Source organism: Pipistrellus hanaki, assembly GCF_964339955.1.
Source record: "Pipistrellus hanaki genome assembly, chromosome: 7".
In the NCBI taxonomy this organism is placed as follows: domain Eukaryota; kingdom Metazoa; phylum Chordata; class Mammalia; order Chiroptera; family Vespertilionidae; genus Pipistrellus; species Pipistrellus hanaki.
Window position 1 is genome coordinate 72644214 of NC_140509.1, and position 26966 is coordinate 72671179.

Sequence of the window (26966 nt, forward strand, 5' to 3'; positions counted from 1 at the left end):
TTTTTTTACTGATTAACAGCTGAATAGCCAACTATCAAATAACAAAATGTGTTTTACATTTGTACTACGTCTGCAAACCTAAAAATTCAACTGAAGCCATATATGTGTGAAACCCGCAATTACTTAGCTGCCGACCCAATATATAGGCAAGTATAAAATAACAAGGCTGTTTAGAAATTCAATTGCAGAACAAACATTTTAAGAGGTGGACACACACACTCACAAAAATAAGTGAGACATACTTTGCTTTATTGGCAGAAAGACAAGACACATGACCAGAAATAGGTATGTAGCAGTCTTATCTCCAAATCTTCTTCACATAGCTCAGTGCTTTTGAAATTTTCAAGCATGCATCTCAAATATATGTGTATTAACACTGTGTGTGTACTTGACATACCTTTACCGGCATCTCAAGGGCAAGTTTCTTTATAATGAGAGTGGATAGGGATCCATCGCTGGATAAAATTGTGTTAAAGAAGCTTCAGCCACTTTAATTTTTTATTATACTAGAGTGTCATTATTTTACCACACAATATGGCTGAAAAAAGCTTGAGTGGGAGTTGAAATGTCAGCCCTGCCATTTTTTGTTGTTGTGATTATATTAGTTTTAATTTTAATGCATGCTTTTCTCCCAGGAAGTGTTTAAAGCCACTTATTCATTTTGTGAGGGTTACTTTACTTTAAAACTATGATAATACGTTATAGAAATCCCGTTAAATATGAAAGGGATTTGAGTGTTTTCAGGACACTGAAAACACTCAAACTGGTGTGTGCAGCAGTCAACCCCTTCACCTTGTATAGTTCCCAGGCCTCCTCAGAGGCCTCACCTGCACCTACCGGCATGTGGCCATCTGGCATGTGAGCAGATAATGCCCATTGATGTCTTAATCATCAGTGAAGCTCACTTTCTTTTGTTGTTAGTTTAAAAAAATCTCAGTCTTTCTGCACCCAAAAGCAGGGTAAACACCCACCTTGGACCATCCTGTTAACTAATAAAATGTTAGATAAACAAAGTATGATTTCAGATCAAAGGGTGAAATATATAGCTCTGTGATTAAGCCCTTGAGCTGTAGAGACAAAAAAGCACAGCAGTTTCTAACGATCCATGGGATGATAGAAAATCTGTGGCCTGTCTTCAGACATTCATGTACATGTCAGTGAAATGTTTGTGTTTTATCTGTAGCTACCTCATATTGTTATTTTGAAAATTATATTTTGTCTTAAATGTGAATTTCCAGCACATTTTAATATGGTAATATTTTTAATAATTCTAATGTTAATGGTATGAAAGAAAGATGAGAATTACTAGGTGAAGTTCACTCTATGATACCTTGTCTTAGAGATGGAAGAAATATATTTGGTAGGAACTGGGAAAGCAAGCTAAAGATTAGACAAGAAAAAAGATTCTAAACTCTTCACAATGATCTCATGATATGTATATTAGATAATATTGTGATATAAACTTGAAAAATTTAATTTTTAAAATTACTCCCTATTTGGAAATGAATTAATGAGACAGAAAGAGAATAAAATACTAAAAATATCTGAAAAGCACAAATTCTGCACAGTGAGCTAGGAAATTATTCTTGCTCTTCTCATATTGAAGGGTCTGCAAAGGCTGACTCATGTGAAGGAAGTTGAACTAGAATAAACATGTTTTCAGTAAAAATGTCTTTGCAAGTAGTGTTATGGGGAGGCCTAGTGTGGTGGTAAGAACATAAAATATTATACTTATTTGCGATTTGAGAGCTGTGACTATGAAAATCATGAGTATTTTTATATCCCTCAGTAATAATAATAGTTTTGCTGTCCTTAAATGATTATGGTGAGGATAAAAGACGCAAATGAAAAAAATCATCCAAAAGTAAATGTCTAAACAAATTTCATTTGTTATTATTACTATAAATAACAATGATTAAGAATTTTTCTAAACTAAGATCATTAAGAATTGCTTATAGACTCCCTGAAAATCTAAGATTCAGAATCAAGATCTTAAAATGAAATTAAATTATTGACTAATTTTAATAGACTAATTTATTGCAGTTTCTTATTTCTTTTGTGACATGCTCTTCGTGAACAATTTATTATAATCCTATCTAATAAAAGAGTAATATGCAGATTGACCGTCACTCCCACACACAAGATGTCTCCCTCCATGTGGTCAAAGATCCTGCCCCCATGTGGACACAAGATAGCCAGCACAAGATGGCCAGCAGGGGAGGGCAGTTGTGGGTGATCAGGCCAGCAGGGGAGGGCAGTTTGGAGGAACCAGGCCTACAAAGGAGGGTAGTTGGGGGCAATCAAGCTTGAAGGGGAGGGCAGTTAGGGATAACCAGGCTGGCAAAGGAGGAAAGTTGAGGGAGACTGGGCTGACAGGGAAGGGCAGTTGGGGGAGACCCAGGCCTGCAGGAGAGAACAGTTGAGATAACCATGCCTGCAGGGGAGGGCAGTTAGGGGCAAACAGGCTGGCAGGGGGCGATCAGTCTGGTAGACAGAAGTAGTTAAGGGCAATCAGGAAGGTAGGCAGGCAAGCATTTGGGAGCCAGCAGACCTGGATTGTGAGAGGGATGTCGGACTGCCCTCAAGGATTCCCAGATTGGAGAGGGTGCAGGCTAGGCTAAGGGATACACCCCCATGCATGAATTTTGTGCACCTGGCCTCTAGTTTAAAAATAATAATATACATTTTAATAGGAGACAAATTTGGAAACAGAAATCTATCTTCTGTTTTTTAACTTATTTTATAAAGTTACACATTGGCTTATTTTGTAATCACTCTCATGATCATGCATCTCCTAAAATGTGTTTGTTTGTTTTTTCATTTGGAAGAATAACAAATCATTTTTTTCCTAGTGAATGCTACTATACTCTTTGTGAAAAAGATGGAATAAATATTGGTTCAATTTAAATCTGATCAGGCCTATAGTGCTTTAGTTTACTGTAAAATAGAATGTATATGTGTTTGTGTGTGTGTGTGTGTGAGTGCGTGTGTGTGTGTTGCCCTAGTTTATATGGTATTAAGTGGCTCTATATAAGGAGGGACTTTTGGATTGGCTATAATAGTATATGAAGAAATAAGTTAATAAAAAATTTTGTATGCTCTGCCACTTAGTATGCTAAACTGGGTACTCAATCATTTTCTATGGGAAAACACATAGATATATAAATGGATTTTTTTTATTTTTTTATTTATTGTTTTGCAATAGAGACATCCAACAAGACAGCTCTGGAGTGTATGATTAACTTGAAATAATGGTAGGCCTTATGGTTCCAGGATTTTTCTATTTCATAACATTTTAGGTCTGTTATTACCTTAGGTGAACCCAATTCCCCAAGAAAGAAGATGCTAAATTCATTTTCTATGACTTATGTCATCAATATACCTAGGATAGAAGAAACAATAACAGTGTGTCTCTAATATTTATGAAATTCTAGGTGGCTATTTTTTCAAAACGTATTTCACAAAAACTGCTGAAATTTCTACACCCTGATAATGATTGTGGACTCTTAGAAATAAATCTTCACACACAGACTAGTGAGATTAAATGTTGCGGGCATACACATGTGCACATGCATACACACACATACACACACACACACACAAATTCATTTACTGTGGAAAATTCAAGAATACTATTTTATTAGATTTTTCCTGATACAAGACATAATAAAATAAGAAGTGCCTTCAAAGTAAATGATTTTTTGCCTCACAATCTTCAAGTACACCAGCAGTGGATGAACACTATTCAATTTCTAAAAGTTTTCAGGACAGATTGTACATGCTGCCTTACTCATTTCCATCAAGATTACATCACCCATACTTTTCCAGGAAGTTTATATATAGAATTAACCAAAAATTTATTTTTTTGAGCAAAGATCAACTATAAAAATAACTGGACTCAAAGTTTTTTCACCCTTATTTTTATCGCCACCACCTGACTGCCAACACTTTTTCTTCTCTTTATGCACATTTTTCTCCACCACAAGTTATGCATTTCAAACTGCTCCTGCACATATTCCCACGTTCTAAACCATGCTGACCTTCACATTGAAAAAAAAAATCGACCATTTTAAAGTGTAAACTTCAGTGTCTTTAAGTACAATCACAATGTACAATCATCACCAGTATCTAGTTCCAGGTATATTGATTGCCTTTGTAATTATTAAATTTACCATAAGAGTTTCCTTATAGAATCTCTTAATTCTGGTGTATCTGGAGATTATAGTTATGTGAACATTGAGCTAATCCAATCCTCTCATTTTAAAAAAAAATGTGATCTTGAGAGATTAAATGCTTTGTTCAATATCATACAATCAGTATCTCATCCAGATTTTCCATTTCTAAGAACAGGGCCTTTTCTCTGTCATGGTATTTTTTCTTGTCTCCATTTATGATGCCTAGGTCTGGTGATCCAGTAATCTACAGACAATAAAAACTTTCCTAAAAGAATTCAGGAGTCAAAGAAGTAAATCTAATCTTTAAATATATATATATATATATATATATATATATATATATATATATATATATATATATATTTAAAGGTTAGATTACTTTTAAAAGCTACATTAGACTTGTTTTATACCATTCTTGCTGTGATTTTCATAGAGAACTTCCATTGTAAGAACTCTTTTTAATTCACACAATTCTATTCTTAGGTCTTTTTAAGATTGTGGCTGATAAAACTCCATACCTTACTATGGATGAAATTATAAGGACCATCCATATTGGATCAAGTAGACTGGGGCATCCTTGCTTCTATCATCAGAAGGATATGAAACTGGAGAATCTCGTCATAAAGCAAGGTGAAAAAATCATGCTCAACTCAGTTGAAGAAATCAATGGAGAAATAATGGTGAACTGTGGAATAGTAAGAAATCATCAAAACCACTCATTTACTTTGCCTTTGTCACAAGAAGGAGAATTCTACGAGTGTGAAGATGAACGTATTTATACTCTAAAGGAGATCGTTGAATGGAAGATTCCAAAGAACAGAACACGAACTGTGAAACTTACAGATTTTTCAAATAAGTGGGATTTACCTAATCCATTCCCTGAAGGCTTTTATGGTGCTCTGATACTCAAGCCTGTTTATGAAATTCAAGGTGTGATGAAATGTAAGTATCCACTGAAAATAATGCTCTATGAGCAGGAGCATTGTGGGGTTTGGGAAAGGGAAAGGCTTTGGAGTGAAGAATGGAACCCTGACCCATCTACTCCTATTTTTGTTACAACCTTTACGTCAGCCACCATCACTGTTCATAAATCTTCCCTACTAGCTGTATGTCTCTCTGACAAGGGAAATGATGTGATAAATTAATTTACACATGTGTGTGCTTTAATATGTAATCTTCAGGGAATTGTTTGCATTTTATTTTTTTCCTCATTTTTTTTAATTAAGGTATTATATGTGTACATATCTTACCAATCCCCACCCTCCCCACTCACATACATGCCCTCCCTCCCCAGAGTTTTTCGTCCATTGGTTATGCTTATATGCATGTCTACAAGTCCTTTGGTTGATCTCTTATCTCTCCCATATATCCCTACCCTCCCCACTGTAATTTGACAGTCTGTTTGTTTCTTTACTGTCTCTGTATCTATCTTTTTGTTAATCAGTTTATAATGTTCCTTATTATCCATAAATGAGTGAGATCATGTGGTGGTTTTCTTTCATTGACTGGCTTATTTCACTCAGCATAATGTTTTTCAATTCCATCCAGGTCACTGCAAATGATAAGAATTCCTTTTTTGTGGCAGCATAGTATTCCACTGTGTAGATGTACCATAGTTTTTGGATCCAATCATCTGCTGACGGGCACCTATGCTGTTTCCAAATCCTAGCTATTGTAGATTGTGTTGCTATGAACATAGGGGTGCATATATCCTTTCTGATTGGTGTTTCTAGTTTCTTAAGATATATTCCTAGGAGTGGGATTACTAGGTCAAATGGGAGTTCCATTTTCAGTTTTTTGAGGAAACTCCATACTGTTCTCCACAGTGGTTGCACCAGTCTGCATTCCCACCAGCAGTGCACAAGGGTTCCTTTTTCTCTGCATCTTCGCCAGCACTTGTCGTTTGTTGATTTGTTGGTGTTGGCTATTCTGAAAGGCATGAGATGGTACCGCATTGTCGTTTTTATTTGCATTTCTTGGATAATTAGTGACTTTTTTCATGTTTTCAATTGTTTGCATTTTAAAATAGAAATAGCTAGAGAGAGCATTGTTACCCTAAAGAAAGTAATATCTTGGATTTTCAGGATTAGATACATAGGGCAAGTCTTAAACTTTCAGTCAAAAGTCCTGAATTCATAGTCAGAATCCATAACTTAATAGGTGGTGATTTGGGGTGAGCCATTGAAAAACAAACAATCTATGCAAAAACAATGATGATATCGCTGAAGCTGGTTTGGCTCAGTGGTAGAGCATAGTGTGGACTGAAAGGTCCCAGGTTCGATTCTAGTCAAGGGCATGTATTATACATTGGTTGCGGGCGCATCCCCAGTGGGGGGTGTGCAGGAAGCAGCTGGTTGATGTTTCTCTCTCATCGATGTTTCTGGCTCTCTATCTCTCTCCCTTCCTCTCTGTAAAAAATCAATAAAAATATATTTAAACAAACAAAAACAAAAACAAAAAAAACAGAATGATGATATCACTTTGCCTGTCTTTTGGAGTAGTTTTGAGAATAAATTTAAGTTCTAGTTAGTTGCTTTGTATAATATACTTGAGAACATAAAGTATGTAAATTGGTCAACATGTACCCCTCTCTCCAGTTCAACATATCTCTTCTCATATTAATATTGTTGCCCACTTATACAATTATGAAAAAGTTGATGTGGAAGTTTGGGTAGGTTTTGAAACTACATGCTAAATTCTGTTATACATAAATATTTAACCAAAAATTGATTAATTCATTTGAAACAAAGGTACAGGTAAGGAATTCCACTCAAATAGTGATTAAATATTGAGGCCACAGCATGATTATTTTTTAATATGAGATTGCAAAAAATTTTAGTTCTCTAGTGTTAGTTAACCCAAAATATGCCATCACAATTGATAATAGAGTTTTCCTCAATATTCATAAATAATGGATAAACTTTTCTCATTTTGAAATTTGTTCCTTTTCTAAAACCATTGGTATCTCCTATCACAGATGCTTAAGAACTTAAGCATCTGAAAAAGATGTTTACATTTCATAAATTTAGATCAGGGACCAATCAAGATTTTTTTTGAGGAAATGGCATTAAACAAAGACCTGAAGGATGAATAGCCTAACAAAGAGGGAACAATTTTGGAGGAAGTGTTAGCCACTTGTGGCAAAGCAGGTGAGTGAGTGATTGGAGCTATAGTGTACCAGGTGTAAAGAAAGAGAGGCAGGAGAAGGCAAGTTGAGCAAATCATGCCAGACAGAATGGAATGAATTATGGAGGGTTTTGAAATGTATGCTAAGGGTTAACATTTCACAATTAATGAAGGTTTTTCATCTGGTAGGAGCAGGATCAGCAGAGAGTAGTGAGGCCATTAGGTTTGTGGCAGTGTTGGGGATTCGTACAATAGAATTTTAGAAGTACAGACAGAAAAGTAGTTGTTTTGACAGGCATTTAAGAAATGCAACCAGTATGATATGGAGAACTATTGGAAGGGGGTAAAAGTCAACTTGAGCCATAAGATTCCTGGCCTCTGGATTGATATATTGGCTAGATGGTGGTGCAGTTTGTTAAATATAAACATTGACAGAAGAGAAGAGAATTTAAACTGAATTGTTTAGATGGGCTTAGATATGGTTTGCTGCTAACCAAGATCCCGGAAGAAATCCTTTGGTTGAAACAAAATCCTTCCAAAATGTTATGGCCCAATTTCTATTCTTTAATGACATGGAATGGAATCTTGACTTTAATTATTTTGAATCCTTAATTTCATGGGGATTATTTTAAACATTGGATCTTATTGTATTACAATTTCAGGACAGATGTTCTCTGAGACTGCTTTGCATGTGTACTGACTACAGAAACTTCCCTGGCAATGGAGGAAGGGTGTCCAACACAAAATGCCCAGTTCTTAAAATGTTTGTTGTTGTAGGCATTTTTCTTCTAAATATAAAGTATAGACTATTTTGAAGATCAATTGTGCTCTTGTTTCACATCATTCTTTCTTAAATTGAAGATTCAAACTTGTCTTGAAGTCAAGGGCACGTTGCTAAGTTGCTTTCCAAAGGCCTTCAGTATCCGGCACAGTTCAAACCCCTCTTGGCTATAGTCTTTCTAAAGTCACAAGAGAAAGAATAGGTCTGAGCCAGGATTATCAACTTTTCAAGAAACGTTAGGGGAACAGGCAAGAAGAAAAATATTGAGAACTATAGGAAGTTATTAAATATTGATATGCTGAAAAAAACATAAAAAGTAAGTAAAGAGAGAGTAAAGATATTATACATTTGGTATTAGTTTTAAATATTGTATTATTGTGAAAATTTAGCTTCCATAAAAAAAGAAAAGTAGCAAAAAGTGTTTAAATGAAATATTTGTCCCAGAAATTCTTGGTTATAATCCTCATTGCAGGCCTGAAACCCTTCTAATTCTTATATATTTAATATTTTTTAATTATATATTTTTGGAAAATAGATATTGATAATTGTCCAAAATCTCTACTTACTGGTCTTATATATTTGTACTTTTCTCAGGAAGGTATAATTCATATTAGTGTGTAAGAAATGGAATGCATAATATTTGCAAATGAAAAATTGAGTCAGCTATTTAAATTTACTTCCAAAAATTAGAGTTCATTGTCATTAAAACTTTTTAATATTGTTATTTTAAAGTATAGATTGATAATTATTTATTCCCTACCTGAAATTTTAAAAGTTGGAAAGCTGAGCTTTCTTTTAGGAGAAAAACTCAATGCCTTCCAGAATTTGTGGGTACAGTTTATACTCAGATATGACATATTAATTCACATAATGAGCAGAATATAGAAATCATGCAAGCAGAAAGGTGATATCAGAAAGGCAGTATATGAATATTGCTTAATAGTTGATAAATGGGTAGCAGTAATAAAGCATTGATCTTTTAGTATCCTGGAGGAAAGACTATCTCATTTTATTTTTAAAAATAAATCCAATCTTTATCAAAGTAAAAAAAAAAAAGTTAGTGGTAAAAGACTTATAACAAAGTTATCAGCAAACTTTGTGCCCTAATTTCCCCCATATTCTGCTATTTCAATGAAACTCTGTTCAGCATTCTGTTCTGTTTTCTTGTATGTGCATTTACATTTTGAAATAACACAGCGATTTTGCTATTTTTAAAGTCACTGACTTTAGACAGTAACTTGGTCTACTTGATATGGTGATGAAGATTTAATTCTCTTATATTTCTTCCTCTTCTCCTACCCCATTCTCTGAGTATATGGTAAATTATGGTTAATGTGTGTTTTTTTATGGTAACAATTTACTGCTGAATCAAGTGCTGTGAAATGATTATAATTCCATTTTGCTTAATTCTTTGGTTTTCTGTAATGATGATCTTATTGTTTCATGCTTGTTTTTCTTCAATCCTAAGTCTTAAAGTATTCTTTAAAATCTCTGTTAAAAAAAGAAAGCCATTTAGTGCAATTTTCCACTGAGACCAAACTGTCATAGTCTCCTTTTCTATTGTTTTTCTCCTGCAAGTATTTCTTCTGGAACCCTTCGTTCTCATACTCTAATGTGAATTGGTTACTTTCTAGACCTATTGCATAGGTGCTTGTCTTAGCTCATGCAATTATAACAAAGATATCACAGACTGGGTGGCTTACACGCAATAGAAATTCATTTCTCACCATTTTGAAGGCTGGAAGTCTGAGATCAGGCTGCACACAAGATCAAGTTCTGGTGAGGAACCTCTTCCATATTGCAGACTCCTGACTTCTCATTATGTTCTCACGTGGTAGACAGCAGAGTGAGAGAGCAAGCTGTCTCATAAATCGTATAAGGTCACAAATCCCATTCATGAGGACTTCACTCTTATGACATATCTGACTTTCATCATCTCCCAAAGGCCTGACCTCATACCATCACATTGGAGGGTAGGGTTTTTAGGGTTTCAAAATATAAATATTGGTGACACAGACATTTAGTCCATAATAATGCTATCCTGGGACTTATATTCTAAAAATCATCTTCATGGGTCCCCTTTGACTTGCTTCAGTGTCTACTAGCAGTTTCTGAAATCAAATAATTGCTTTCTTGGTTTTCTTCCAGTTTTGAGGTGCCCATCCCGCACTACTTCCTGAGATAAAATATTAGTTAATGAGACCACCTGAATATTCGAAAAATCTTTATTCTCACATAACATTGATAGCTTGACTACTTATAAAATTCCATGTTGAAATAACTTCTGCTCAGAGTTTTGAAAGCTTTGCTGCCTCACTCTCTAGCTTCTGATATTGCCTTTGAGAGATTATCCACCATATTTTGAAGCTGCACAGCAATGTCCTCGGTAGTGGGTCAGTCTGTGATTTCATTGTGATGACAGTTTTCGGTATGGAAATTTAGGGCCTTCATTTCTGGAATTATTTCTTTGATAATTCCCTTTTAACCATTTTTTTTCTCTTCTTTTTGTAACTTCTGATCTCTTGTTGAAGCTCCCATGTTGATCTAGGATTTTTTTTCTTCTTCTCTATTTTATGTCTTTTTGTCTCTGGTTTCCCTTTGGGAAAATTTTTTAACTACATTTCCAACCGTTTTAATGATTTTTTAACTTTAGCTATCATATTTTTATTTTCAAGAGTTATTTTTTACATAACTTTCAAAATATTACTGTGTTCTTATTTTAAAGTAGCAATAGTTTATCTCTTTGAGAATGCTTTTACAATTTTTTAAAAAAGATTCTGTTCCTTGCATTTTATCTGCCCTTTAGGGGCTTTAAAAAAAACAAACAATTTTTGGTCTGTCATTTGTGTTAAATGTTCTTTCTCAAATCTTAGAGATAATTTGTCATTTGTTTATATCTGCATGTGAAACTCTTTTTACCCTGTTTCCCCGTAAATATATTAATTTTTGCTTCCAAAGATGTGCTAGGTCTTATTTTCAGGGGATGTCTTATTTTTCCATAAAGAAGAATATGGTGTACATTTATTGTTAAATGAAAATAAAGAAAATTTATTACCTGTATACGGTACGGTAGTATGGTAGTTGTCAACACAAACCAGACAAACTGTGAATCCTACAGCATCAAGAATTTATTCATTTATTCAATGACAATGATGTCATCATCTTCTGGAACATCATCATAACAATCCCAATTCCTGAATTTCCTGGTGACTCCATTTCTTTCAGAATCAGTGGACCAAATCTCTCATGTTTAGCTTTTGGGGGGGGGGGGGGGCTTATTTTCAGGGGATGCCTTATATTTCACTCAGAAGGAAATCTGTAAGTAGGTCTTATTTTCGGGGAAACACGGTAATGAACAAGTGAGGCACTATTTATACATAAGCTCTTATGAATTTTAAATTTCATTTAGCCAGCTTGTTTTTTTAATTTTACCTTTATTGTTGGAAGTATTACATATGTCCCACATTTCCCCTCATTAACCTCTTCTAGCCTGCTCACATCCCCCATCCCAGGTCTTCATACTATTGTCTATGTCCATGGATTGATCTCTTCCCACCTACCATCCACCCCGCCTTCCCTCTGAAATTCAACAGTCTGTTCCATGTTTCTGTGTCTCTGGATCTATAGCAATTTATTTGATTCCACATGTGAGTGAGATCCTGTGATTCTTGTCTTTTTCTGACTGGCTTATTTGGCTTGGTATAATACTCTCTCACACGTTGCCTTTGACACTTGATTAAGATTGCCTCGGCAGATTTCCAACCCTGCACTATGAATTCAGGCCCCATTGCAAAGAATAGGTCCTCATAAGCTGAGTTGATACTGAGAGTATTCCAGAATAAAATATTAACTCTCCAAGGAAACAGGCATGGCCCAACATTACCCAAATTTAATGTAAGTCTTATTTTCTTTTTAAAAATAGTGTTCAGTGGGGTCCCCCAAATTCACCACATAGCTAAAAGATTTGTTGCAGTAGGAAATGCAGAAAAAATACCACATTATGATTAACATTAGCTCCAACTGCAAAGGGACTTTCCCTGAAAGAGCAGGCAGAAAGACAAAGTTTAGTGAAATGACTCAGCAGCATGAAGAGGAAACCAGTGCAGCCTTTTCAGAGAAAATAGAAAGGATTTTTTTTTCCACAAGAGCTCCCTTTGGATAACCAGAACACAAACCCAAGCAAGAGCAATTCATGTTCACCCAGAAAAAAACTCAGGAGATCTAAACTAAGGTTGCAGGAATATAAATTATTTTTACTTCAGTTTAGTTTGAAACTGAAAAGCTGTAATAAACACCTTCAGGAATGCCTCTAGTGCTTTGAATTGCTGCCTTATCTCTATCATTCTGAAGTCAAGTTAACTTTTTTGGAAAATTTTCTAATTTAGCTTACATTCTACAGCTCAAGTTTTTTTTTTTTTTTTTTTTTGTTTTTTGTGTGTGTGTGTGTGTGTGTGTGTGTTTTGTGTGTGTGTGTGTTTGTGTGTAGGGTATTTTTGGTTGTTTGTTTTGTTGGGGGGGTGGTGTAGAGGAGGATTACATTTTCTAAAATAACAAATACTTGTTTAAAGAATATGTAACACACACACAGATACACACACACACACACACACACACACACTCACCACTATAATTATATATTCCCAAATATAAGGAGTGCTAACATAAAGCCAATAAATTGATAAAAGATTGTAAATCTTTTACCTTGTTTTTCTCCCCTTTTATTTTTAAGGTGTTTTGTGAACATGAAAATTTTTGTTTTATAAGAAAAACAAAACAAAACAAAATGTTGATTTCTTTATCTTTCTCTTGACGCATACTTAGATATAATAAAATGTGTCATAAAAATTAGTTAATCCTATTCCAGTTCAAAAACTTAGGACATAATTACCAAATTTTAGCTAATTTTAAACAAATATAAATTTGTATTTTAGCTTTTGGTTATGGAGAACTTAAACCATGCATGAGTAAAGAAAATAATATATAAAAACAGGAAATATTTTTACTGTATTAACAGACATGAAAGCAAAATATATAAAATTTGAAATTGATGAAAAACAATTGGGCGGTTTGAGTTGTCAGTACACTGGGTATCTATGGGCTTCATTGTAGATAATAGACAAAGAAAAGCAAATGCTCAGATTTCAGCTTCTCTCCCCCTTGTGCTGTCAATCTGCCAAATCCCTACTTTAACTTGGTCATTCTGAATCTGATAGTTTGATATAACTCCTAAAATAGTTATTCATCCTCTACCTGTTATTCAAGGGGTTGATTTATCTTAGTAATCTTATTTTCAACAGGTCTTCTGTCCAGACCAAGTGCTCTACTTTAAAATCCCAGGATTGGATTTCATGTTAATCAATGACTATACCCTGTCTTGGCTTGTGATTTCTCCCCATCCTTATCGGCTCATATTAAAGCTGCATCTTTCATAATATCTATCTTTATCTCCATCCCCAAACTAGATGAGTTCTTTCACTCTTTTTATTTCTACTGTATATTTAATGAACCTTTTATAGGATTCCATTTTCTCTTCTCTCAGTCTGTCAACTGTACTTAAAAAATAATTTTAGTGGTTGCAGTTTGCAATGTACATTTATAATCGAAGTCCACTTTCAAATACTATCTATACTTCCTGTGTAGTGCAGATACCTTAATAATAGAGTGTTTCTCTATTATTAATTCCTCTCTTCCTAACAGCATTACTGTCATTCATTTCATTCATTATGAACTATATTACCTAATATATATATAATGGCTGTTATCAGTTATATCAATTAAAAATAGAAAACAAAATATTTTATTTGCCTTCATTTAGTCCCTTTCTAATATTCTTTCTCTTTAGGTAGATGTGAGTTTCTGACCGGTATCATTTTTCTTCTCTCTGAAGAAATTCCTTTACATATCTTGCAAAGCAGATCTACTCTCTTAATTTATATTTATATTAAAAAGCTTTTATTTCTCCTTCATTTTTAAGATGAGATAAAGTTTTATCTTTATCCTATTAGGGTTTTATGCTGAGCCTGTGAATAAAATTGACCTTAGACAGATAAAGAAAAGAAACACATAAAAATTTATATATTTTAAGTGAAAAATTTACCTATGTTTTATGTGGCACATGAGCTTTTATAAGGAAGTAAAACCCCAAAGAAATGGTGAAATCTAAACAAAAGGGAAATTATGGAAAAATAACTAAACTATGTGGAGGTTAAAGGAAGGTGAGAATTATTTTAACAAGATCTGTTTTTACAAAATTACTTTTTTAGGATATCTCACTGGATACAAAATTCTCAGTTAGAGTTATTTTTTCCTTTCAACACTTTAAATATAGCACATACTGTTTTTCTCTTTTCATGATTTCTGAAGAAAAATCCAATGTAATTCTTTTCCATCTTCCTGGATAGGTAATATGGTTTATTTATATTTTATTTTTTCCCCCCCCCTCTGGCTTCTTTGAGTTTTCTTTTTCTTTGATTTTCTGTAGTTTGAATATGATATGCTTAGATGTTGACTTTTTACTATTTGCCCTGCTTAATGTTCTCTAAGCTTCATTTGTTTTAGAAAATGTTCAACCACTATTACTTAAAATATTGCTTCTGTTCCTTTCTTCTTTTCCTTCAGGCATTCCCATTTCCTTCAAGTGTGTATGTTACACCTTTTCTAATTTTCTCATAGGTCTTGGATATTCAATTCCTTTTTTTATATGTTGCTTTTATCTTGAACATATAACTTAATCAGAACACAGCAGGAATAAATACCTGAAAAGCCAAAGAGATGGCCTGACACTTTTTCCTCTGCTACATTGACTAAATGGAGGTTTAATTAAAAATTACTATCTATAACCCAAAACACATTCAACCACATTCTCATACAAAGTCAGGCTTACACTTTAACTTTGCTAAGCAAGTCTTTTTTTACATAACGCTAATCAAATGTTTATGAAGACAGAAAGAACATTATTGTCATTTCAAAATTATTCAGATGGTTATTTCAAACATTTTACCCACTCAGAAAAGGATGTATCTTAAGATCTATTTTCTACAGCTCCTTTCACCACCACCTCCTTTTTGAGAAAAAAATGGGATATAAATGTTGCTTAATCCATAAGTTAAGTACTGCAGTGAAGAAGTGTGGGATATTTTAAGGTGTAACATTTGCCTTTCAGCTTAAAACATGGAGTCTAGATGTAGCTACCACCACACAGCCCCAACAAAGAACAGGCCAAAATTCTCAAGAGTTGGAGTGGGTTATTTATTCTATTTTAACATTGAGATAGTTAAAGAACAGTGCTGGGCCACTGAATTGTACACTTTAAAAGTTAATTGTGTGGTATGTAAAATTCACTTCTTTTTTTTTTTCCAAGTACTGGATGCTTTGAAGGCTTTAGAAATTATATAGAGGGAGGTGCTTTTAAGGGGTCCTTTGTAACAGGGCACAACAGTGGATCTCAGTACTAAATAGAAGCTGGAACAACAAAACTGTTCTAGGTACAGTATGTCCCAGGGCCAGTTTGGAGCTCCCGGGAAACTTTAGAATAAATGTAACATGTGAACTAGGGCTAAGAAGAATGTCAGGTCAATAGCTACTTTAGAAAGTTTGATCTGAGGGAAATGGATTGGTGCAACAATTTCCAGTGACTTCATGGAACTTCTAGGTACTTCAGTCATATTGTCCAGCCCCGTAGATTGCTTAGGCTTGCCCTCACTTTTAGGAGCCTAATAGTTGTAAACCAGATTCCTGTATAACTCATGGGATGATGCTATAAAACTCTGTGGAACAGAACAGATTCTCCTTAATGGATCCTAAATTCTCAAGAGTGACTCTTTAGGAAAAGCTCCTGATTAAAGAAACTCTAGGCTGGCATGCCCAGCAATATAATACTGATAGCAACAAATCATAGGGCAGAAAGGAGGTCCAAGGAGCAGTGGCTTCTTGCTCCATCGGCATGGTTTCACAAACATAGTATTCTTGAGTAATGACTTATACTTTGAAGCATTATCATTTTTAAATGTCATACTTGACCTCCCAGTTGACATATACAAGTCCAGGGACTTTAAAATCGTTTAGGATCAGTAAATTAAGAGTGCTTCCAAACTAGGCATATTTTTTTTTTCAAATACTTTTTTTTCCCCATTTTTTTATTAAGGTATTATATGTGTACATATCTTACCATTGAAACCACCCCCCACTCCCATGCATGCCCTCCCTCCCCAGAGTTTTGCATCCACTGATTATGCTTACATGCATGCATACAAGTCCTTTGGTTGATCTCTTATCTCCCCCATGTCTCCCTACCCTCCCTGATGTAATTTTGACATTCTGTTTGTTGCTTTACTATCTCTGTATCTATCTTTTTGTTCCTCAATTTACAATGTTCTTTAATATCCATAAATGAGTGAGATCATGTGGTGGTTTTCTTTCATTGACTGGCTTATTTCACTCAGCATAATGTTTTTCAATTCCATCCAGGTCACTGCAAATTATAAGAATTCCTTCTTTTTATGGCAGCATAGTATTCCATTGTGTAGATGTACCATAGTTTTTGGATCCAATCATCTGCTGATGAACACCTAGGCTGTTTCCAAATCCTGGCTATTGTAGATTGTGTTGCTATGAACATAGGGGTACATATATCCTTTCTGATTGGTGTTTCTAGCTTCTTGGGATATATTCCTAGGAGTGGGATTACTGGGTCAAATGGGAGTTCCATTTTCAGTTTTTTGAGGAAACTACATACTGTTCTTCACAGTGGTTGCACCAGTCTGCATTCCCACCAGCAGTGCACGAGGGTTCCTTTTTCTCTGCATCTTCGCCAGCACTTGTCGTTTGTTGATTTGTTGATGATAGCTGTTCTGACAAGTGTGAGATGGATGTTTTGTTGTTTTGATTTGCATCTCTGGGATAATTAGTGACTTTGAGCATGTTTTTATGTGCCTCTTGGCCTTCCTTCTGTCTTCTTTTAAAAAGATTCTATTTAGGTCCATTGCCCATTCTATTTAGGTCCATTGCTCATTTATCTTCCTTTTATTAAGTTGTATAAGCTGTCTGTAGATGTTGGAGATTAAACCTTTATCAGTGATAACATTTGCAAATATGTTCTCCCATATAGTGGGCTTTCTTATTGTTTTGTTTATGGTTTCTTTTGCTGTAAAAAAAGCTTTTTATTTAGATGTAGTCCCATTTGTTTATTTTCTCTTTAGCTTCCATTGCCCATGGGGCAGTATCAGTGAAGAAATTCTTTTGGAAAACTAGGCATATTTGCTATTAATCAAATAAAGAGGAAAAATGTGTTCTGAATTCCTTTATCTCCATCCCTGTTCTACTACATCTGCAGCAATTTTCCTAAAGGTCACATCTAAAAGTACAAAATATAAAAGACAAAGAGTATATTAGTTTAACAACTTGCGGGTATGTGTCTATTCACATAGCACATTCTCTTTTGGGGAAAATTGTTACAATATTTGTATAACCAGTTATGATAAATTTCTTAATTTCTCTCTGCTCTTCACCAACCTACTGCTTTTACATTTCAATTTGTTAAATAAATGAAGCAGAATGACATAGTCCAACTAAGAAAAGAAACTTTCCCTATGTAGGTGGAAAGCTATTTTCCCCCCCAGTTTATATGTGAACCTGGTAGAAACTAGTTCATACCTGTAATATGGGCTCAACTGTCAAAGTCATATGCCATACACACTCCTTTGGTCTCAAACCTTCACATCACACATAACATGCTCACTAATTCCTCACGCTTACTGGGTTTACCTCCACCTCTCCAATCTCATCTCTGGCTTTTCCCAGACCTTCCCCTTCATTCTGTTTCCACATTCTCCTACCATACTTTCAAAAAGGAACATTTATTTCATTGTGCAAAGTTTTCCTTTGGATGATCAACTTATAGGAAATATGACCCAGGATTCCCAGGGCAATACCATAATTTCTACAATTCTTTTAGACAGTCTAACTTTCTAGTCTTAAGAAAGGACTGGAGGAAAAGCATCATGGGGGTTAGGAATAAATACATGAAAAGCCACAGAGATGACCTGACACTTTTTCCTCTGCTCCATCCACTAAATGGAGAATTAATTAAAGATTACTATCTATAAACCAAAACGCATTCAACCACATCATCATACAAAGCAAGGCTTACACATTTTTCCAACCTTCAGCCCTAAAGTTAATATATCTACCATCTTTCTCTAGTTCTCACTCATCATTCAGTAGAGTGGTCATTATGCTAACCACAGACTCCTAACCACAGTGTCTTTTTTATTTTTCTTTGTTTCTATTGACATACCTTTAAGCTTACTGATATTTTTTCCTTAGATGTGTCCAGTCTACTCATGAAGGCATCGAAATAATTTTTTATTACTGTCATAGTGTTTTTAATCTCCCACATTTCCTTTTTTCCCTAGAGTTTCCATCTCTCTGCTTACTCATATTTTTTTACATTTTTGTGCTCTTAAAGTATTAATCATATTTTAAATTCTCAGTCTGATTATTTCCAAATCTCTGCCATATCTGAGTCTAGTTTTGATGTTTGCTTTGCCTCTTCAGACTACACTATTTGCCTATTAACATACCTTGTAACATCTTGTTGAAAGCTAGACCTGATTTAACAGGTAAAAAAATAAGCTGAGGGCCCTGGCTGGTTTGTCTCAGTGGATAGAGCAACAGCCTGGGGACTGAATGATCTCGTTTTCAATTCTGGTCAAGGGCACATGCCTGGGTTGCGGGCTCAATCCCCGGTGGGCGTGTGCAGGAGGCGGCCAATCAATGATTCATCATTACTATTTCTATCTCTCCCTCTCTCTTTCTCTCTAAAATCTTTTTTCTCTCTAAAATCTAAAATCTTTCTTTAAAAAAAAAAAAGAAAGAAACTGAGGTAAATAAATCTTTGTTGCGAGGTTTTATATTTATCAGCTAGGAGTTATTCTGTGTTTACTGTCTGCTATAGCTGGAACGGGTATTGACTCTTATTCTGAGTGAAAATGACTATCATTGTGTGCCGATAAACAGAAGAGATACATGATATATTTAACATTAAAAAATATTTGGCTGGCTTATAAGGATTTAACTAAGAAAACTGTAGGAAGCTATTGCAATAAAGTAGACAAGAGATAATGTAGCTTAGATCAGGGTAATCCTATGTAATGTTTGTTAGGGGCTAGAAAAAGAGAAAAGCTAAGTATATTTCTGAGATCTCTGGGATGAATTATGAGAATAAGTCCTCAATAACAGATAGAAAAAGCAACAAATAGACTAGCTAGGTTTTGATTGAGAAGGGCAGAATTTCAGTTTGAGCATGTTAATTTTGAGATATCTATTAGATATTCAGGTAGAGATCCCAAATAGATATCTGGAGAACAGAAGGAATACTTGGTTAGAGATAGTTTGGAGCGTCATCAGCATACAGATGGCACTAAAAGACGTGAGAGTGCAAGGTTACAGTGGGCGTGAGTGTAGATAGGAAAAGGAAGAGAACCAAGAAACATGAAAAAGTATGTGAGGGGGCAAGGAAGGGTGGGTGGTGTGAAGAGAGAAGAAACCAGAAAACAAATTGAGAAGAATCATAAGTAAGATATGGAAATAAGTGAAGAAAATATAGCAAAGAGGAGCAAGTCAAATCTACTCTGTGAAGTGCTGCTGATATATCAAGTAGAATAAGATAGGCTTGAATACCTTTAGTAGATTTGGTACAAAAATATTGAAGACAGATTAGGAATTCAAAACACCAAAACAAACAAACAACAGAGGTTAGATAGCCTGACCTGGAAGCTTTTTCTGCCAGTAATAAAGTCCTTCTAAATTATTAAGACAATTATTTGCCCTCAGTAGCCACTGTGTGCCCAGATACAGATTGGGATGGGCTCTAATTAGGGTGCCTATGTTGTGATGGATCAATTTAGCTGTTCCCTCAACTGAGAAGTGGCATGAGCCTGTGTATTGCTAGCTCTACAATTATTAGCCCACTTTGATCTAAATAACTAAGGTTTTAGAGTATCTAGAATTACCTAGGGGTTCAAGAAAGCTTTAGCAACAATTTCAAAAGTTTGGGTATCCTAAACCTTATAAAATGAATTGATAAAGGTAATGAGTGTTCTTTAGCCTCTCTCTCTCTCTCTCTCTCTCTCTCTCTCTCTCTCTCTCTCTCTCTTTCTCTCTCTCTCTCTCTAATTTTTATAATATTTACCGACTTACAATAAATATTTTTTTTCATTTTTCTATTCAAGGAAATAATACTTTTTCATTGTGTCTTCAATAACTTTGTACTTAGAATGTACAAGTAATATGATACAAAGTACAGAGATATATCGTTTTTAAAAACTGCATACATGAAGTTAATAGTATAAAAATAATAATTAGGTAATATTTATTATTCATTTTCAAAAGTATGAAGGAAGAAAGAATAGTGACAGAAAGGTGCATTGAGATATTGGGATGCAATGGTGGATTATGAAAACACTCTAAAACACTGTGTTAGGAAATTGTCAAAATATATAAATCATTATAAAATCCTGCTAATAATAACATATAACTTTATTTTCAATGCGAGATCATTTTTAAGCCTACTCTGTGGGGTAGTTTATGGAGAGCAGATAATTTCAAGACAATATTTGAAGTGTCTCCAAAGTCTCAAATAAAGAGTTCTGGGACTATGGGCTCTTGAAAAAAAATATAGAGATTCATTAGTCCTCAATAATACATCAGATAAAGAATGCATTGGTGGGGGATAAGGACATATATGTAATACTTTAATCAATAAAGGGAAAAAAAAAAACATTGGTAAGCATCCCACTGGCATAGGTAGGGCTCCTGAGGGGCTCCTCGGATTATGATCCATCCTGTGTCATCCTTTCTGTCCAGGTGCCAATGTAGCTCCAGCAGAAAAAGAAAAAACTAAAAAGATTACATAATGATATCCATTTCCATATATTAATCTTAAGTACCTATATCCCATGATTTTGCAGTGTCGCTGTACTGCACATGATAACATTTTGTTTAAATAATATGTCTTGAGCCTTACACAAGGTCCTATTTGAAGTACCAGACTTTCTTCTAAGATAATTTTTCATATATTGTCTGGACTTTGAGAATGTAATAAAATAATATGATAAACCTTTTGGAGAAAAATACACACTACACATTATCACACATGCATGTATATTCATGTATGTTATGTGTGAGAAATTGTAAGGAAAAATGAGGAAATGATTAACACTAGAATCAGGAGAATTGTTACTCTTAGGCTGCAATAAGGAGGATGTGATTTTGGTGCAGTTCATAGGGCTCCAAGGTACTGGTTAATGTCTATTTTTTAAGCTGAACAATGAGTTTACAGTTATCAGTATTATATATGATTGATTTCATTTTAAATTTTGAAAAAAGAAAAGTCACATATAAAGAATGTTTGTATCATGAACACCTGGGGTGTTTTTTTGTTTGTTTGTTTTGTTGTTGTTGTTTTATTGAATTTACCCATGACACCGGGAGAGATCCTAATACCTCCTCACAGCAACATTTTGATGCACAAAATGTCATTTTTTTTTTTTTCAGTCCAAAAGGATATAGTCCGCATCCTCCCCAGTTTAGATGTTGAAGTCAAAGACATTACTGACAATTATGATGCCAACTGGTTTCTTCAGCTGTTATCTACACAAGATCTTTCTGAAATGACCAGTAAAGAGTTCCCCATTGTGGCTGAGGTCATAGAAGCACCTCAAGGAAGCAAGCTCCTTGCCAGCCTCTTACAGCCTGGGAAAACCATCGTGATTCACAAGAGGTATCAGGCATCGAGGATCTTAGCTTCAGAAATTAGAAGCCATTTTCCTAAAAGACACTTTTTAATCCCCACTAGCTATAAAGGCAAATTCAAGCGGCGACCTCGGGAATTCCCAACAGCTTATGACCTCGAGATAGCAAAGAGTGAGAAGGAACCTCTCCACGTGGTGGCCACCAAAGCCTTTCACTCCCGTCATGAGGAGCTTTCATCCGTATCCGTCGGGGACCAGTTTCTAGTGCATCACTCACAGAAGATGGAAGTCCTCTCTGAGGGCGTCAAAAAAGTGGTGAATGTTCTGGCCTGTGAAAAAATCCTAAAAAAATCCTATGAGGCAGCACTGCTCCCTTTATACATGGAAGGAGGCTTTGTGGAGGTGATTCACGATAAGAAACAGTACCAGATTTCCGAGCTCTGTGCACAGTTCCACTTGCCCTTCAATGTGAAGGTATCTGTGAGGGATCTTTTCATTGAAGAAGACATTTTGGCTGCTACGCCAGGACTGCGGTTGGAGGAAGCTATCACGGACTCTTACCTACTCATAAGTGACTTTGCCAATCCCACAGAATGTTGGGAAATTCCTGTCAGCCGCTCGAATATGACTGTTCAATTAGTTAATAATTTGTCTCAGGATACAGGATCATCTCTAGTCAGGACTCTGATCGAAGAGATCACTGAAGAACAATATTACATGATGCGAAGATATGAAAGCTCCTTCTTGCACCCCCCACCCCGCCCTCCCAAGCATCCCTCCGTGGAAGAAGCAAAGCCACCTCTGCTAAGCATAGCAGAAGAGAGGACGGTGGGTCTGCCCAAGTCTCCCAAGGTAAGGCTATGGTTTTGCAGTTTTTCTTCTGGAATGTTTATCTGGGTGCAATTTATTCCAAGTCTTTTCTGAGTTTATTTTTTGCTTACTTTTCTTTCTTTCATGCCATATTTGAAATGAGCCGTTCTGATGCACAATAGCTGAATGAACATCAACAGGGCATAAGCTGTTGCAGCATTTTGTACTTTGATGCTTAACCAGGAAATGTGACAAGACGTTTATAATGAACTAGAAGTAGCAGGGGTGACATTTGGATATGTTGACCCAAATTGCCATTTCGATGGGTTTTAGTAATTAGGAATGTTTTATACATTGCCTCAAAAGCAAATCTCTTTTCTTTTGAAAGAGCTGTTCATTTTTTTTTTCTAGGTAGAGTTGTTTTAATACTTCATCTAGGAAATGAGTGCACAGAAAACTCCCTTCTTCGCGGTGGGGTGGTTACTAGTAGCATACATCTATAACACATGTCTTCATTTTGTTTTAAGTGCAGAAAGATGTAAAAATATCTTGGCAGAACTACATGCGAGCATATGAGCATCTGCCCACATTCTGCCTATCTGAGAATTGTAATCTTTAATAGTTCTGTTGAAAAACAAAATCAATAAAATTGCAGACAGTATGAGATCATTACAGAATCAACAACTCCATAACCACTCTAAAGATTTTGGGAGAGGAGGGTTTGCAGCTTCATTTCTACTTGGAACTTTTTGTCTTTTGAAAAGTGCTGAGCTCCTGGAAAGCACTTGCCTTTACACCATGAAGTTTAGGTCCTTTATCTGGCCAGCAGTGGCTCTGTGGTGTGTGAAAGAAGCGCATTCTGGCCTGGCAGATGTGCTAGCAGCTTGGGGAAACAAAGCTATTAGTAAAACAAAGAGAGTGCTGTGTTTACTCCCTATACTCAGGAATGCTAGCTGCCTCAGGCTTCTGAGTATGTGGCTAAGGAACTACTTTTAATTCTGCATTTCAAAGATTGCATCCTATTGTATACTGGGGAAATTCAGTAAGGATCTTCAAAGGCATCTTTCTTCCAAAGAAGATAAAACCATCCAAAATTTTCTTTCCCGAGAAACAATTCTGAAGCAGTCATTGTGAATTAAACAACTGTTCCCAAATTATGAAGTTGAATAACATGCATCTGTTAATGTGGAGGGTATTTGGCTTCTCCTGTTAAATATATTTTTATTACTGAACTGAATGAAATGCTGTTTTGTTTTGTAGTGGTAAGTAGAAGAATGCCTTCCACCCACAAGGTGTCCCTCCCTAAACCTTAAGAACCTTTGAATGTGTTCCATTGGATGGCTAAATAGACTTTGCACATGTGCTTAAAATTAAGGACCATAAAATGAGGAAATTATCCTGAATTATCCTGGTATGTCCAAGTTAATCACTTGAGTCCTTAAAAAGAGGACTTTTCCCAGTTAAGATCTGGATTGGAGAGATCTGACTACAGAGGAATGATCAGAGATACACAACATTGCAGACTTGGAAGGTGAAGGAAAGGAGCAGTGAGCCAAGGAATGGTAGATGCTATCTAGAAGCTAGAAAAGACAAAGAAACCTCTTACCTAGTGCTTCCAGAGTAGAATTCAGCTATGCTGACTCCTTGATTTTAGCCAATGAGACTCCTGTAAGATTTCTGACTTACAGAACTCTGAGATAATAAAGTTGTATTGTTTACGGCACCAAATTCATGTTATAGCAACAATAGAGAGTTAATATAGGACACAAAGTTGGGAGGAATGTATAAGTAAAAACTTTAGATGGAAAAATCCACATTTGTTAGAACTAGTTGGGTACAACTAAGTTCCAGGGACAATTGGAAGCAGGATTTGAACACAGCCAGAGTGGACCATACTTTTCATCACAAATTGGTTTATTTTCACAGGCTAGTTTTATTCATATGAAGCACACTACTGCTGGCAGTTCCTGCAACTTAGAGTTTCATAACCAGGGAAGACTATTATCTCTTCGTTTGATTCCAACTTAAAAAGAGAAAGACATTGTATCACATGTCTGTCTCCTAGTGCGATCAATTCATTGGCTGTCCGCAAAACAATCAAGATTGGTGAGGAAGGGAATGAGGACTGATTGTCTCAAATAACAAATACAGGAATAGTGTATGAAGATCTAGAGATATTGTCTATTACAATAAATGTCTATTACAATAAAAAGGAAAGACTAAAAAAAAAATCCTTAAGTACTAAGAAAGCATTCATGGAAAAATACGTTAAAAAAAATTTAAATGCCTTTTGACAGAATGTCATATGAAAATGGTGTGTTTTGTTGAGAGAGGAATTCATAAAACAGCAGTGCTATGTCTAGACTACTGCTTGGAAAAATTTCCTGTCTTCTCCCTATGATTCTCCTTTTCTCTCACATGACTACCACACTCATAGCACATCTAACACCAGCTCTGTGGGGTTTCCCCACACCAAGCAATTCTGCAACACCAGGTGGGTATCCTACAACTCAATTCTGACACTATCTACCAGCACATAGTGTCAGGTCCCACCAGTTCATTTAGGCTCAGTCCCACAAGACTGCTCCCACCCTACTTCAGATGCTGTTCACAAGTATTAAGTCCTCAGGTTACACACAACTTCTGTTGACTTGACTACAAATCAGAGGCTGCTGTGACCTGCTCTTTGGATTCTATTAACTTGCTAGAGTGGCTCACAGAACTTAGGGAAATAGGTGCTTTCATTCACTATTTTATTAAAGGACTGGTAGCCCAGTGCACAAAATCCATGCACATTAAAAGGGAATTAATTAGAGGAAATATTTTAATATTGCTATTTGTCCTTTCTCTATAATAGAAGAGTCAGAAATGAAAAAAAATTAGTAAAATGTATATGAAAATTTTCCTCCTGTCAGAGTCTTGGGCATGCCATTGGGCCCCAGAATCAAGTCCCTGCTCACCCGCACACACCTTGAAACCGCATGAGGACCAGACCTGGCCAGCCCCACCCCCATTGGGCAAGATCCAGACCCAGCTGGCCACACCCCTGTCAATCCCCACCAGGCAGTGGGCACAGCCTCAGGTTCCCTGGCCTAGTGCTGGGTTAGGGGTGCAGCCTCAGGTCCCCAGACCGGCACTGGACAGGGGGTGCAGCCTCAGGTGCCCCAGCACCTGCCGGGTGGGGATGCAGACTCAGATCCCCTGGCTCACTCCGGGCTGGAGGCACAGCCTCAGGTGCCCTGGTGTACCCTGAGGTCCCCTAGCCCTGCACCAGGGTGGGGAATGTGCCTTGAGGTCCCCTGTCAAGCCCAACCAGGTAGGGGAGTGGCCTGAGGTCAACCATCAAGCCCCGATGGGTGGAGGGTGCAGCCTCAGGTCCCCCAGCCCCAGGTGAAAGGTGTCACCTAAGGTTCCCAGCCAGCACCGGGGCAGGGGGTGTGCCTTCAGGCTCCCAATCAAGCCCTATTAGGTGAGGGTGCAGCCACAGGTCCCCTGCCCCCAGCTCCATGCAACCTCAGGTCCCTGCTGATTGCTCGTTATGGAAACCCTGCCTCTTCTGTGGGTGCAGCCATTTGTAATGGTGTGATGATCAATATGCATATATAATAAGGTGGCAATATGCAAATTGACCATCATGCCATTGCACAAATGGCTGCCCCATGCAGTCACAAGATGGCCACAACAAGATGGTCACCACAAGATGGCTGGCAGGAGCAGGCAGTTAGGGGCAACCAGGCCAGCAGAAGAGGGCAGTTGGGGTGACCAGTCCATCAGGGGAGGGCAGTTGGGGGCTATCGGGCCTGCAGGGGAGGAAGGGAAGTTTGGGGCAATCAAGCTGGCAGGGGAGCAGTTAGGCATAGATCATGCTGACAGGGAAGTGGTTAGGGGGTTATCAGGCTGGCAAGCAGAAGTGGTTAGGAGCAATCAGGCAGGCAAGCGAGCAGTTGAGAGCCACCTGTTCCGGATTGTGAGAGGGATGTCGGACATCCCCCAAGGGGTCTAGATTGAAGAGGGTGCAGGCTGGGCTGAAGGGCATCCCCCACACCCCCCAGTGCACAAATTTTGTGCACCAGGCCACTAGTATAGAATATAATTAAGGGTACCAATGAACAGACAGGTGAAGAGATTCAGAAGACGAGCTCTGGGAGGGTTCTGAGTTCAGAGGTGTCTGTTCCCTGTCATGTTGGGATGTACCACTGTCCCAAGATGTAGATGTTTTCACCCCAGAAGCTCTCCAAACCCCATACTTTTGGGATTTTTGTGGAGACTTCCTCACATAGACATAATCAATTATTAACTCCATTTCTAGTGGCTCTTCCCTCT

The 26966-nt window shown here is 36.5% G+C and overlaps 1 protein-coding gene across 2 annotated transcripts in view; it reads left to right on the top strand.

Moving 5' to 3' along the window:
* Positions 1-26966, top strand: part of THEMIS (thymocyte selection associated) — a 133062-nt gene that overhangs the window by 41389 nt on the left and 64707 nt on the right. The window contains exons 3-4 of one of the 2 annotated variants that reach the window (XM_084889639.1): positions 4659-5117; positions 21637-22685. In XM_084889639.1, coding sequence (XP_084745765.1) covers positions 4659-5117; positions 21637-22685 — 1508 coding nt within the window. The remainder of the gene's footprint in view (positions 1-4658; positions 5118-21636; positions 22686-26966) is intronic. The other variant, XM_084889640.1, reaches the window with a different exon arrangement.